At 41.5% G+C, this 12,571-nt stretch overlaps 1 protein-coding gene across 2 annotated transcripts in view; it reads right to left on the bottom strand.

Moving 5' to 3' along the window:
• The window catches only part of Rock1 (Rho associated coiled-coil containing protein kinase 1), a 131,347-nt gene that overhangs the window by 30,135 nt on the left and 88,641 nt on the right, over positions 1-12,571 (bottom strand). For both annotated transcript variants that reach the window (XM_004654825.3, XR_006633659.1), the window contains exons 14-18: positions 10,311-10,446; positions 9,426-9,517; positions 8,948-9,194; positions 3,252-3,358; positions 1,054-1,204 (exon numbers count right to left, since the gene is read on the bottom strand). In XM_004654825.3, coding sequence (XP_004654882.1) covers positions 1,054-1,204; positions 3,252-3,358; positions 8,948-9,194; positions 9,426-9,517; positions 10,311-10,446 — 733 coding nt within the window. The remainder of the gene's footprint in view (positions 1-1,053; positions 1,205-3,251; positions 3,359-8,947; positions 9,195-9,425; positions 9,518-10,310; positions 10,447-12,571) is intronic.

A 12,571-nucleotide genomic window follows, 5' to 3' on the forward strand; every position in this document is an offset into this window, starting at 1 on the left:
TGGTGGTGCACACCTTTAATCCTAGCACTTGGGAGGCAGAGGTAGGTGGATCACCCTGAGTTTCAGGCCACCCTGAGACTACATAGTAAGTTCCAGGTCAGCCTGGACTAGTGTGAGACCCTACCTCGAGAAAGAAAAAAAAAAGGTAGGTGGTTGATCTGAACTAGAATGATGTTGGGAGGCATAAAGTAGAATTACAAAGGAATGAAAAAATTGAGGCAAAAAAGCAGGTGATTTAACAATGAGGCCCATAATGGATCAAGAAGAAGAAAAAAAATTAAGAAACAACTGAAAACCTGAGAGGGAAGAGATCCTACTAATTTTTAAAGTATTTTTATTTATTTATTTGCAAGCAGACAGAAATAGAAAGAAAGATAGACAGTATGGAGAGACCAGGGTCTCTAAGCCGCTGCAAATGAACTCCAGACACATGCACCACCACTTTGTGCCCCTAGCCGTATGCGGGTTCCAGGGAATCAAACCAGAGTTATTAGGCTTTATAGGCAGACCCCTTAACTGAGAAGCAATCCTCCCGGGCCCCACCCCCACTAAGTTTTGTTTTGTTTCAGGCATAGCATCTATCTATGAAGGCCAGTCCAAATGTGAACGCACAACTGCCATGCCTTAGCAGGTGTGTGCCACATGGGCAGAACAGTTTCACTAACTTTTACAGTAAAGAAGCACAGGGAACTAGAAGGCAAAATTGTGATTTTTTTAAAATATTTTTTTTCTTACATGACAAGTTATACTGTCTGGTATCTATGGTAAAAATAAAGTTCTGATCAAAAACTAATTTTGGGGACTAGAGAGATGGCTTGGTAGTTAAGGCACTTGCCTATAAAACCAAAGGACCCAGGTTTGCTTCCCCAGGACCCATGTAAGCCAGATGCTGACGGTGGCACATGCATCTGTAGTTTGTCTGCAGTGGCTGGATGCCCTGGTGTGCCCACTCTTTTCTCTCTCTCTCAAATAAATAAATAAAAATAAAATATTTTTTAAAAAACCTAATTTTTGCAAGCATTATTCGTACAAACTAATACAAGTGGCACTTACCAAACATGGCGGCCGACTTGGCCTCTTCGATAGACTGATGCTTGTCAGTGAGACGGGCTTTGGTCACCTTGTGTTCATTTACTTCCTGTTCTAACCGCTGCTGTAACGATTTGAGCTTGTAGTTTAAATCTATCTCCAGATTATTCTTTTCCTGTAAAATTGGAACGAGAGCCATGTAATGCACTGTGTGACATGCACATGATTAAGCCTCACCTTTTTTGGTATTCTCTAATATGACTGTCTCAAGTTTTAACAACTTTTTATTGACAGTTTTCACACATGATCAAAATCCCCTCCCATTATCTTTTGTCCTCTCTCAAAGCAGAGTTTTTCTTTTCTTTATCTCTTCCTTTCCCATCTGAAGCATTAACCACAATGGATACAAAGTACTTTTCAATTATAGCAACCATTTTAATTAATTATTTACTTACTTGCTTATTTGCTTTTCTGAGGCAGGGTCTTACTGGAGCCCAGGAGGACCTGGAATGCAGGCTGTAGCCCAGGCTTGCTTTGAACTCAGTGATCCTCCTACCTCAGTATGCTACCTCAGTACACTGGCCCACCACCCCTCTTAGGAAGGCAGAACCTCATCTGCACGCATTTCTACATTCACAGTCACTGAATCTTGACAAAAGCATCCCAGTGGCAGGGATACTGACATAGGGAGCAACAAGTAAGAATGAGTATCACTGCTATTTATCTACTTCCATTTCTCCTTATTTTGCCCTAGTTTCGCATTTATATCAGCTTGGCCATCTGAAAACTACTTTGTGGGCTGGGCGTGGTGGCACAACCTTTAATCTGAGCACTTGGGAGGCAGAGGTAGGAGGATCGCCACGAGTCTGAGGCCACTCTGAGACTACATAGTGAATTCTAGGTAGCCTGGGCTACAGCGAGACCCTACCTCAAAACACCACCAACAACAACAAAAGAAAAACACGACAGACCCACTACTTTGTGACAGAACAACATCAAACACAGGTAAGTACAGGCTGTTCTGATGGTTTTCTGAGCATCTACTTCACCTACAACGCTTTAAAGAAACACTGGTGACACCCAGATTGTTTCCTTAGCAACAGTGAACAACAAATAAACTGCTTAATAGAAAATTATTAATGCAAATGCCAATCACTTGTCTTTCTCTTTTTATTTATTTATTTATTACTTATTTACTTGATACAGAGAGAAGAGAAAAGAGAGGAGAGGAAAGGAGAGAGAATGGGCGCGCCAGGGCCTTTAGCCACTGCAAATGAACTCCAAATGCATGTACCACCTTGTGCATCTGGCTTACATAGGTCCTGGGGAATTGAACCTGGGTCCTTTGGCCTTGTAGAAAAGTGCCTTAACCTCTAAGCCATCTCTCCAGCCCCAATCACTTGTCTTTTCTATTTTGCTAATTCCGCCTACTAGTCAAATACAGTCAGTATGCATGGCATACTGTATTCTAATCCTTTACTTCATATGACTTTATAGAGTAAGGATCAGTCCCTACTTCTTACCCATGTACAAAGAAACTAGGAAAAAATTCCTTATTTGCAAACTGATGTAATTATGATGATCTGTTAGCACTAAACGTTCAATGCTTTAAGAGTATCAACAAAAGTTGGGCTGGAGAGATTGCTTGGCAGTTAAGGTGTTTGCCTACAAAGCCAAAGAAAGGATCTTGGTTCAAATCTCCAGGACCTACATAAGCCAGATGCGCAAGGGGGTGTATGTGTTGAATTTGCTTGCAGTGGCTGGAGGCCCTGGTACGCCCATTCTCTCTCTCTCTCTCTCTCTCTCTCTCTCTCTCTCTCTCTCACACACACACACACACATAAATAAGTATATTTTTTAAAAAGTGTATCAACAAAAACAATAAAATAAGCTAGGTGTGGTGGTGCAGGCCTTTAATCCCAGTACTTGGGAGGCAGAGGTAGGAGGACTGCCGTGAGTTTGAGGCCACCCTGAGGCTCCGTAGTGAATTCCAGGTCAGCCTGGGCTAGAGTGAGACCCTACTTCGAAAAACCAAAAGACAAACAAACAAAAAAGGTATTATTAAGACAAACATCCCCTCCAACCAAGAAACCAAATATTAAAAAAAATGACTAGAAATGTAGCTACATAACATTAAGAACGAAGGCTGTTTGATATAACCTCTGTGTGCCTTTGATAAGCATCAACACTGTGTCATCCTCGGCGCACACTGAGCCCCTCACCTTTTCTGAGTGATTAAGCATGTCTTGAGCCTCTTTCCGTTCTTCTTCCACTTTTTCAAGACTATGTTTGAGATGCTTCACCTCCTCTTGTAATGACGTAATTCGAGCTATCAAGTGAGGAAACGTTAAAAATTCATTGTCATAGAAAGGAAAGTCCTCATCAGGCAGATTAAGACTAAAAAATGGCCGGGTGTGATGGCGCACACCTTTAATCCCAGCACTTGGGAGGCAGAGGTAGGAGGATCGACGTGAGTTCGAGGCCACCCTGAGACTACATAGTGAATTCCAGGTCAGCCTGGGCTAGAGTGAGACTCTACCTTGAAAATCCAAAAAAAAAAAAAAAAAAAGACTAAAAAATGTATTGAAGCTTGGGCTAAAGCGAGACCCTACTTCGAAACCTGTCCCCCCACAAAAAGTATGAAATTTTCAGATCAGCTAGAACTTATTAAGTGTTTTTATGGAGTGCATACAATAAACACAACACATAGCTGTAAGACTATCAATGGGAACTGGTACCATCTAATGCATATTCTTCTGTTTTTTGAGGTTGGACTCACTCTAGCACAGGCTTACATGGAATTCACTATGGAGTCTCACGGTGGCCTCAAACTCACGGCAATCCTCCTACCTCTGTCTCCCAAGTGCTGGGATTAAAGGTGTGCACCACCACACCAGGCCAATCTAATGTATATTCTTTATTTTTTAAGTGGCCAAAGCAATGAAGCCAGAGTATGGGTAGAAGTCAACCTCAAGTCCTTCTTGGGCATCCTTTGCTATCCTGCTGAAGGTGACACATCCTTCATAAATACCCCTTAGGGTATCAGGTAAATGCTGAGAATGTGCCAGACACTGAAAAGTGTTCAACAAAACTGCTCCTGAACACAGGAGTCAAACACAAAATTACAACATGACCCGGTAATCCCACACTTAGATACATACCCAAAAGAATACAAAACAGGTATCCAAACAAACACTTGTAAATAAATGCTCACAACATTATTATTTGTAAGAACAAAAAGGCGAAAATAACCAAAAACTTCACAAAATGGTAGACTGGCCATGTAAAATATAACAACAAAATAATGTTCAGCCACCAATAAAGTATGAATACATGCTACAATATGGATGAACCTTAAGAACATTACAATGCATTCAAAATGCCTATCACAAAATGCCATGTATCAGATGATGTCAATTATAGGAAACATCCATCCAAATAAATTCAGCAGTAGACATCTGATGGCTGCTGGGGCTTGGTGGAGGAGCAAACAGGGAGGCACAGCTTAGTGGGTTACAGAGTTTGCGGGGGGGGGGGGGTAATGAGGTTTTAAATCTATATAGAGACAGTTGTAGAACACTTTGAATTTACTAAATGAGAGAAGAACGAAAATAGATGGTTACCATCTTGCAAATGCTTAGAGAAAAAGAATTTGGACAATCACCAAAGGCTACTAACGAAAAACAGCCAGTCATATCTTATGTGCTTCCTTGAGCTTAGTCATTATAACTTAAGTATTCTCGCCCAAGTCCTACCTGAAACAGACCACATCCTTAGACAGACCAAGCTTCTAGGGCCAATTTCCAATTTAATGCATTATTGGGGGAGGGGGAGCCAATGTATAAATCAGCAAAATTCATAGTAAAAAAATTCCACAGGCAAAAAAAACCCACAAAAGACTACACAAGATGAACACTGAGAGGCTGTGCAGAGGCCTCAGTGGAAAAGCATGTGCCATGCAAATGTAAGAACTGGGGTTCAGACCCAGGACCTACGTAAATGCTGCGCGGTCATGGTGACCCACAGGGACTCCGAGTGCTTGCGAGGTGCAGGTAGGGAATCCTCAGAGCAAGTGGGGAGCCGAGTTAGTGAGGTCTGAGTTCCAGGGAGACATACTGCCTCAGTATAAAAATGAGTGGAGTGACCGAGAAAGACACCTGATGTCAACCACTGGCCTCCACACACATGCACACCCACAAGCATATGAACATGCACAAATACATTCATGTATATCTATACACATATGCAAAAAAAATTACAAACCATTGGAAAAGGATAAGCTGAAAATAGATCATGCCTTGAACTTTCACCAAGATGTAAAATACTATTTAAACGACGACTACTGAGCACATGGGTGATGGCCTCTACTTTGGAAGCCAGGGACTCAAAGCTTGGTCTAAAGTGGAAGACAATGAACAAAAAATCCCCTCCAACCTTGGGGGTAGATGGAGCGAGAGTGAAGCGTTCCGGTACATTCCCCGGGCTGCTCTCTTGCCTTTGTGAAGACCATTTTCAGCCTGGTGTCAGAGAGTAAGACTGCACAGCTCTCCTCAGCTATGAGCCAATGGGAGATCCCTGTTTCTGTTTCTATAGTCACAAGAACTGACCCTGACCTCTCTGTGCAGAATTACAGCTAATCACCAAGCCCCATGAGGACCAAAGTATGTCCCCGTCTGTAACTAAGGCTCAAACAAACCCCCGCACAACACCAGCTTCTCCTGAGGGGCCTGGAAACTTCTTTGCGTGGCTGTTTAGAGCAGAAGTATGAATGCTGCCATCAAACAGGGGTGGAAAATGAAGTGTGTGGCAAGTAAGTGAACTAGATATCTTTTGAAAACAAACTTAACATTTATGTGTTTGTTTTACTGTTTCCGAAGCAGGGCCTTACTTCAGCCCAGGCTGACCTGGCACTCACTCTGTTGTCCCAGGATGACCTTGAAGTGACAGCGATCCTCCCACCTCTGCCTCCTCGGTGCTGGGATTAAAGATGCTCACCACCATGCTGGACTTTACTTTTTTTTTTTTTTTAATATACTTTGATTTATTTATTTGAGAGCGACAGACAGAGAAAAAGTGGCAGAGAGAGAAAGAGAGAGAGAGAGAATGGGCACGCCAGGGCCTCCAGCCACTGCAAACAAACTCCAGATGCGTGCCCCCCCTTGTGCATATATCTGGCTAACATGGGTCCTGGGGAATCGAGCCTCGAACTGAGGTCCTTAGACTTCACAGGCAAGCACTTAACTGCTAAGCCAGCTCTTCAGCCCTGGACTTTCCATTTTAAAACTGCTCCTTTATGTGTTATTACTTGCATTTAATTGGTTGTCTTCTAGATTCACAAAGAATACTAGTAACTCTATTCCTAACCACCTACAAGTGAGGAATTCTCAGCATTTAATAGTGATATCCTCTCTGCCCGGGTTATTTTGATACAAGTCTGGATGAACTATTATATACAAATACATGATAAAAAGAGTAGATATTGGGCTGGAGAGATGGCTTAGTGGTTAGCCAGATGCACAAGGGGGTGCACGTGTCTGGAGTTTGTTTGCAGTGGCTGAAAGCCCTGGCGCACCCAGTCTTTCTCTCTCTTTCTCTCTCTGCCTCTTTCTGTCTGTTGCTCTCAAATAAGTAAATAAAAATAAATACATAAATAAAAAAGAGTAGACATGCTTTTCAACTAAGTATTCAGTTAACTTGGCTGCAGTCACTGGAGCACAGCCACACTAAATGCCTTACAAGAATGCACGTGGGAATACAGGAATTACAAAGCGATACAAATGTAGGCATTATTTGAAAGAGACAGAATAACTGTTTCTTGCTTCACCGAAGTTGTTCCTTTGAATGAGAATGGGTATATCAGGGTCTCGTGCTGCTACAAACATGTGCAACTTTGTGCATCTGGCTGTATGTGGGTACTAGGAATTTGAACTGGGGTTGGCAAGCTTTGCAAGCAAGCCTTTAAACACTGAGCCATACCCCAGCCCACCAAAGTAATTTTTAAATAATTAATTTATTTATTTATGGAGAGAGTGAGACAGAATGGGCATGCCAGGGCCTCCAGCCACTGCAAATGAACTCCAGACACATGTGCCACTTTGTGCATATGGCTTACGTGGGCAATGGGGAATTTAACCTAGGTCATTTGGCTTTGCTGGCAAGCACCTTAACTGCTAAGCCATTTCTATAGCCCCCAAAGTCATTTTTATAAGGGTAATAAAATTTTAAAATATTGCCTTATTAAAAAATGGTTAAAGGGGGCTGGAGGGATGGCTTAGTGGTTAAGGTGTTTTCCTGAAAAGCCAAAGGAATCACAGTCCCCAGGACCCACGTAAAGCAGATGCCCAAGGGGACACATGCATCTGGAGTTCATTTGCAGTGGCTGGAAGCCCTGGCATGCCCATTCTCTCTGTCTCTCTTTCCCTGCCAAATAAATAATTAACTAATTAATTAATAAAAGGTTAAATGGTACACCATTTTTTGTTTGTTTGTTTCTGGTTTATTGAGGTAGGGTCTCACTCTAGCTCAGACTGGAACTCACTATGTAGTCTCAGGGTCACCTTGAACATAAGGTGATCCTTCTACCTCTGCTGCCTGAGTGCTGGGATTAAAGGTGTGCACCACCACTGCTGGATTGGTATACTGTTCTTAAACACAATTATAAACAGGACATAGGCTGGGCATGGCTAATGCCTTTAATTCCAGCACTTGGGAGGCAGAGGTAGGAGGATCTCTGTGAGTTCGAGGTTACCCTGAGACTACAGTGTATTCCAGGTCAGCCTGAGTTAGAGTGAGACCCTACCTCAATACAACAAAACAAAGAAAGAGAGAAAGAAGACACAGGACTAGGGAGATGTAACTCAGTGGTAGTTTATCATGTACCAAGCCCTATGTTTGATACCTACTACTGTAAGAAAATGGAAATAAATTTATAAAATTGACAACAAAAAAGCAAAGGACAGACACTGAACTTGTATGAAAAACTTCGAGTGGTAAAGTTCATAGACATAGAAAGTTACTCAGTGCTGGGGGAGAAGAGAATGCAAAGTTATTGTTTATTAGGTACAACTTTAATTTGGGATGACAAAAAAGTACTGGAGATGCACAGCAGTAATATGCAAAACAATGTTAATGTGCTTGACACTACAGAAGTGTATGCTTAAGAATGCTGAAGCTGGGCGTGGTGGCACACGCCTTTAATCCCAGCACTTGAGAGGCAGAGGTAGGTAAGTTGCCATGAGTTCGAGGCCACCCTGAGACTACATAGTGAATTCCAGGTCAGCTGTACTAGAAGCAAAATATTACCTTGAAATACAAAAAAGAGAAAAGGAAGAAAAACAAAGGCCGGGCGTGGTAGCGCACGCCTTTAATCCCAGTACTCGGGAGGAAGAGGTAGGTGGATTGCCATGAGTTCGAGGCCACCCTGAGACTACATAGTGAATTCCAGGTCAGCCTAGGCTAGAGTGAGACCCTAACTTGAAAAACGTAAAAAAAAAAAAAAAAAGTTTGCTAAAAGGGCTGGGGAGAAGGCAAGGTGGGTAAAGTGTTTGCCATGCAAGCATGAGGACATGGGTTTGGATCTCCAATATCCGTGTAAAAATGCCAGACGCAGTGATGCGGCAGTGTACTCCTGTAATCCCAAGGCTGACGCGGCAGACGAGGAACCCTTGGGGCTCGTTGGGTGGGCCAGCTGAACTGGTGAGCTCTAGATTCAAACAAGAACTGTTGTCTTAAAGAATAAGGTGGGCAAGTGGCTGAACAGGGCACATGCCATCCATCTCTGGTCTCCATGCACACATGTGGACTGACTGATACACACACACACACACACACACACACACACACGTGTGCAATATCACACACATAGACAAACTAAAATTTTATGTTATGTATATTTTACCAAAGTAAGAAAAAATATTACCTTGAAGGTCTCCAATCATCTCAGAATCATGACCTCTGTCTCTTCGTTCAGCTTCCAATACAGCCTGGAGCTGGTAGTAATCTTTATCTGTTTGTGACTTGGAATTCTCCAAAATTCTGTTTCTCTCCTGCAGCTCTCTGTTCAGGGACTCGAGCTGACTAATGGATTTGCTCATCTCTGTGTGACTCTTCCTTAATCTTACAGCTGTGTCTGATTCTGTCCTAAGTAAGTCATTGGCTTCTTCTAGCTATTAAAAAAAAAAGCAGAATTTTTTACTAAAACATGACTACACTTACTTCAATTAACTAGTTTTTCAAAAGAAACATCAATGAGTCTAGTTGGAAAGAAGGGGTTCATTAGAAGAGGGATGGGGTGTGGGACAAAAGAAAGTAACGGGAGCTGATGATGATCAAAATATTTTATGATTATGTATAAAAGTTGTTAATAAAAAGTTTTAAAAATTCAATGAAAAACTTACCTGTTTTTGTAACTGCGCCAGTTTCTCATTCACAAGCTGTGAGTTCTGACAAACTTTCTTTAAGTCCTCCAATTGATCCTTCAATGTAGAAACTACATGATGAAAGAGTAAGAGAAATTACACTTTCTTATTAGAGAAAAGATAATTCCTTTTTTAAAAAAAAAATAACATTTATTCCTAGACCCTAACAGATAAATTAGATATATTTGTGCTCTGAAAACCAAATCCCATCTGAGAAGTACTGATTTAAGCCCATAAGAGCATAGGTTTATAATCTAGACTGCAAAACAGATTTGTTCCCATTGTAATATTTCAAATTCTTTTACTACCTTCATAAGACTAGTCTATTGGTGTAATGGTATAATCTAGTTTTTTCTTCCTCTTTGGGATGGGGTTTAATTATGTTGCTCAGGCTGGTCTCAAACTCCTGAGCTCAAGTTATTCTCTTGCACCAGACAACTCAGAGCCGAGCCTAGTAATGCACCACTCTACTTACTAACTATGAAGCTGGTTTTATTACTTGTTTCTGAACAGGACAGTTACTTAACAGTCCAATATTTTTGTTTGGCTTGTTCTTTCGAAGTAGGGTCTCATTCTAGTCCGGGCTGACCTGGAATTCACTATGTAGTCTCAGGGTGGCCTCGAAATCATGGTGATCCTCCTACCACTGCCTTCCTACTGCTGGGATTAAAGGCGTGTGCCACCACACCAGCTTAGTTCAATATTTTTAAAAGGCACAACCTTAGAGGAGGAAAAGATTATGACATCAAAATAAAAGAGAGACTGATTGAGAGAGGGAGGGGATATGATCGGGAGTTGAATGGTAACATATCTGCATAGGTATTACAGCATTTTTCAAAAAATAAAATAAAAAGTATTATTTACCTTCATTTTCTACATTTCTCCTCTTCTCATTTTCCTGCTCAGCTTTTCTTTGGTACTCATTAATTCTATGTTGTAGCAGCATCTTTTCTTTCTCAATTTGAGACACTGTAGACTCTAGATTTCTTCTTTGATTCCCCTGAAATTATATCCACAATCAATACTCCTTACCACATATTTCAGGGAAGTACTCTGGTCTTTAAAAAAATAAATGAAACTTCAGTATCAATTTGCTGCTTACACATCAAGCAGCATTCAAGTGCACGTACACATGTACAAATACACATACACATGAGCATGCATGCCACACACATGTGTAGTACACCTAGGTAGTACATTCTAATAACAGGTACAGAATATCTTACAAAAATAATCTCTGTACCTGAGCTACATATGTAAAATTCTGATTAAAAATTTTTTTTACTTTTATTTATTTATTTGAGAGCGAGAGAGAGAGAGAGAGAGAAAGAGGCAGATAAAGAGAGAGAAGGGGCACGCCAGGGCCTCCAGACACTGCAAACGAACTCCAGACACATGCGTCACCTTGTGTATCTGGCTTACATGGGTCCTGGAGAAAAGAGCCCCAAACCGGGGTCCTTAGGCTTCACAGGCAAGTGTTTAACCACTAAGCCATCAGCCCTAAAATTCTGATTTTTAAGTCCATAATAAAAGCATAACCATAAAAACTTTACTTTTCAAATGGGGTATTGCTATATTAGTTTGGGACAATGACACAGTATATTACAAATATTTTGACTTACCAATAGTTCTCAATACACATATTAAGTAGGGATCAGAAATTATATATTTAAGTCTGTCAGACTGATATGGCACCGACAGCAGATGCTTCATCAGTGCCTCTGAATGTCCTCTCCCTGGCTCAACAATATTTTGCTTATCTTTAAAATTTTTTTTAAGTTTACTTATTAGAGAGTGATAGAAAGGTGGGGGGAGAGAGAGGGAATGGGTGAGCCACGGCCTCGAGCAGCTGCAAACTCCAGACGCATGCACCACCTTGTGCACCTGGCTTACACAAGTCCTGGGGAATCGAACCTGGGTCCTTTGCCTTTGCAGGCAAGCGTCTTAAGCTAAGCCATCTCTCCAGGCCTTGATTATCTTTGCTAAGATATCTACATAGCTCCTTACTAATGTATATTAAAAAGTAACAAAATATTTATTTTAGAAAAAAACCACAAGGGTAAGTAAGAAAGGTTAAAGTAAAAATAAGAAGTTAAAGTTAAGTCACTTGCTTGCGAAGCCCACCAGTCCAGGTTCACATCCCCAGCACCCATACAATGCCAAGTGGTGCATGTGTCTGGCATTCGTTTACAGGATGCCCTGGCATGCCTGCACAAGTATGCTTGTGCATGCGTGCACAAATAAATAAGAATTAAAAAAATTAAATATCTTTACAACCTAAAAGATTTGTTTCTGAATTGCTACTGCCAGTAATATTATATTATTATTATTATTAATTTATTTATTTATTTTGGTTTTTCGAGGTAGGGTCTTGCACTAGCCCAGGTTGACCTGGAATTTGCTTTGTAGTCTCAGGCTGGCCTGTACAAACAACCTTCCTACCTTGGCTTCCTGAGTGCTGGGACTGGGATGAGCCACCATGGGCAGCAATCATTATTACTTTACCAACTGGGCTATTTCCCCAGCCCCATTGATCTTGTTTTTGTTGCTTCTTTTTATATTTAAAACTTCGTGTCAGGAAGCCCTACTTTATACTCTATTTTCCTGGGCTTTCCCATCTTTAAGCAAAAACTAAAACTTTAAATAAGATACTGTCACGGAGACTGAGAAAGGTGATCCAGACCCCTGTGGCCTTTCCAATTCCAAGACTGTCATCTTCTCTTTGAACAGGACTGAAGCTGGCTGTGAAGTAATCCCGGCAGCATGAGTCACCGCGCCTGGCTCCCAAAAGCTTTACACGCGGATAGTTACACTGAAATGTGCGAACCATCCTCAGATGTCAGGGGAGGTGTGTGACATTAAGGTCTGTATCTTGGCTTACAGACATCTAACTGTTCCAGTACCACTGGCTGAAGATTATCCCTCCACGCAAGTGCATTTCCACTTTGTCAAAGGCAAGGCAAGGCTGTCGAGTTCTGTGGACGTCCGGCATCCTCAATGGTTGTCATGCAGGTTCGGTTGGCACTGCGCTTCAGGCACGAGCATCTGGACAATTTTACTCCTTCCTTTCTGATCTTTTTCTTTTCCCTTTTGGTAACTTTTGGACCTGGCTAAAATTTCCACTA

Source organism: Jaculus jaculus, chromosome 15 (genome assembly GCF_020740685.1).
Source record: "Jaculus jaculus isolate mJacJac1 chromosome 15, mJacJac1.mat.Y.cur, whole genome shotgun sequence".
NCBI classification, from domain to species: Eukaryota; Metazoa; Chordata; class Mammalia; order Rodentia; family Dipodidae; genus Jaculus; species Jaculus jaculus.